General features: G+C 29.6%; 1 protein-coding gene across 1 annotated transcript; it reads left to right on the plus strand.

Moving 5' to 3' along the window:
- Window positions 1-592: 592 nt before the first annotated feature.
- On the plus strand, window positions 593-1,601 carry LOAG_14586 (hypothetical protein; the record flags this gene model as incomplete). The annotated part of the gene is made up of 3 exons (XM_003150081.1): window positions 593-676; window positions 758-882; window positions 1,463-1,601. The coding sequence occupies 3 exons, from the start codon at window positions 593-595 to the stop codon at window positions 1,599-1,601; spliced, it is 348 nt and encodes a 115-aa protein (XP_003150129.1).
- Window positions 1,602-2,475: the final 874 nt, after the last annotated feature.

Consider the following 2,475-nt stretch of genomic DNA (forward strand, 5'->3'; position numbering starts at 1 on the left):
GACAATTCCCATTCATCATTTATATTATATTAATGATATTTTATCAGACATTTCTTGCTTTGACATTAGCAATTATTCAGAAACACTGAATGAAACTGTCACTTTTACAAGGTAAAATAGTACGAAACTTTAAATTGGCCATAATGCTTACATACTACAAATACCAAATATCAAATACTTTACATTTTCCTTTTCAATCTAATCTCATTTACACTTTGAATGAAAATTCAATAATTCAATAAATCAATTTAAAAAAGAAAAGGAAAAAAATTAAAATTAATGAAAACAAAATGTGCGCATAATGCTTCTAAGTAAGTAATATTTGCGGTATGCCTCAAAATATGCATATTTTATTCTCATTTCTGTCACATTACCGTTCGTGTTTATAAGTTACTCTATAATGATAATTTTCATGATTTATGAGAACTTACCCATGAAATTTTTGCTATTTCAATATTCCTCAAAATAAGCAGTGTAGTAGTACTTGAGGATTGCTGATAGGAAGTATCGATATATTTTTCACTGCATGACTATATTTTAGTGATATGACCAGCCAAGTTAGGCATATTGTGAAACAAATTCGTTTTTACAGATGTTCGTGATTGAACCGCTACAAAACGCTATTATCAATGCTAACTTTACGGATGGCATGAGAGTCGACGAAATAGTTATAAATGTAAGCTCATACTTGTTCAAAGAAATTTCGTGCTTGTTGACAATCATCATTTCGGTTAACGTTTTTGTATTTCAGTTTCAGGAGTACAGTATTTCGGAGGAGCACTGCTATCCAACAATTTTAAAAGCTATAAAATCAATTTTTGCACATCTTCTTGATTCTGAGATGCAGTTCTACTTTCTAAAATTCTTCTGGAAGCATTTTTGGTCAGTTAATCATTACTTGCGTTTTCAAAAATTTTCAAGATTCACTTGATTTTTTTTAAATTATATTTTAGATTCTGTGGTTAAACAGTAAATGTATGAGAGCAGCAGGATGCCTTAGAATTTTACAACACTCTTTCTGATTCCATAGATGATCTTAAGAAGTTAGATGAGCAGCCTATTTGTGAGAATTTATTTGGTGAACGTTCTCGGTGATCAACAGATTTGCAAAGACTGCCCACGCAGATATTACATGTTTCTTTGCTGGAGCTATTTCATGTTCACGTAATTCAAGATTTAATATTTCTTTCTTCACCTTGTCAATCGGAGAAATTTTATGTTCGAAATCGGATGTATTGAAAATAACTTTTTCCTCTCACTCATTGTTTTTGTTTTTTTTCCTGTTGTTTTTGCTTGAATACATGATTTTTGATAAAATTATCCAGATATCAACGCAACGAGTTGCTTACATCAATTTCAGTTGAGTGCGTCTCATAACAAACTCCTGATTTGCTTAAAGAATATGTGAAAGGAGATTTGTTGAACAACGACTCCATTTCGAGTTATAGAATTTGAAATTCAGCTCAAGTATTCGAGTTTTCTGCGAAGGAAAACAGGAGCAAAAGCTGCGTAATTTACTTTTTTCTTTTCCAGAAGTGCCGTTTTATATCTTTTGGAGAATTCGAAGTGCAAGAAGTGTGAGGATCACACTTGTTAATTAATAATCAGCTGATAACTAAGATTGAGGATCATGTTTTATAGGTTACAGCTTTGAAACGATTATGAAATTAACTGATTTTACCCTTACATTTATTTTTCCCTTTTTGGTTTTGATTTGTTTCTGTTTAAATCATTATTTATTATTGAGCAAGATCAAATTACAATTGCAGGTACATCTGAAAGAGCATCACTAAAATGATGTTTATGGTACTACTGGTACGTTCACATGAAAAGTTAAGCTGACTGATGATCATCTTTCATTATGATAAGCCTATTGCTAAATGCTGGTATTGATATTGATGATGAAGTCATGTATTTAACATTAAGGGTAGTGACATTGATGATGAAACCATATATTTAACATTAAGTGAAAATGTCGTAATTAGTGTTCTTTTAGTAACTAATTGAGAATATGTCGTCAAATATCAAAATGATATCACAACTCCTTACCGCTTACCATTCTTGATTTCTTTAACTACTTGTATTTGCATCTGACAATAATTCATTTCCTTTTCAATTTTGCAAAAATTTCTATGCAAAATATTAAAAATCACTTAATGAGGTACTAATCGCTGTTGGTAGGAAATTTTACTGAATTTGTTTTTTTTTTTTTGCTTTTATCTGTATTTATGTGCTTCAATCATTATTAACTATTAATTCGTTTAATTAGGGAAAAAAAATCCTTTCATTCGTACATTTGACTGTTGTATGATTACAATGAATTTTTCAAATTGGCGATAACTCAACACCTTCTTAATGGTATATATTTGTTTTTTGAAATAGAAAACAAACCAAAATATCATATTCAATGAATGATAAACAAAAAAAAGAAGTAGCGAATTATCATTTTGAATTAACAAAAAATTATCATTATTA

This window comes from Loa loa (genome assembly GCF_000183805.2).
Source record: "Loa loa unplaced genomic scaffold supercont3.124, whole genome shotgun sequence".
Taxonomy (NCBI): Eukaryota; Metazoa; Nematoda; class Chromadorea; order Rhabditida; family Onchocercidae; genus Loa; species Loa loa.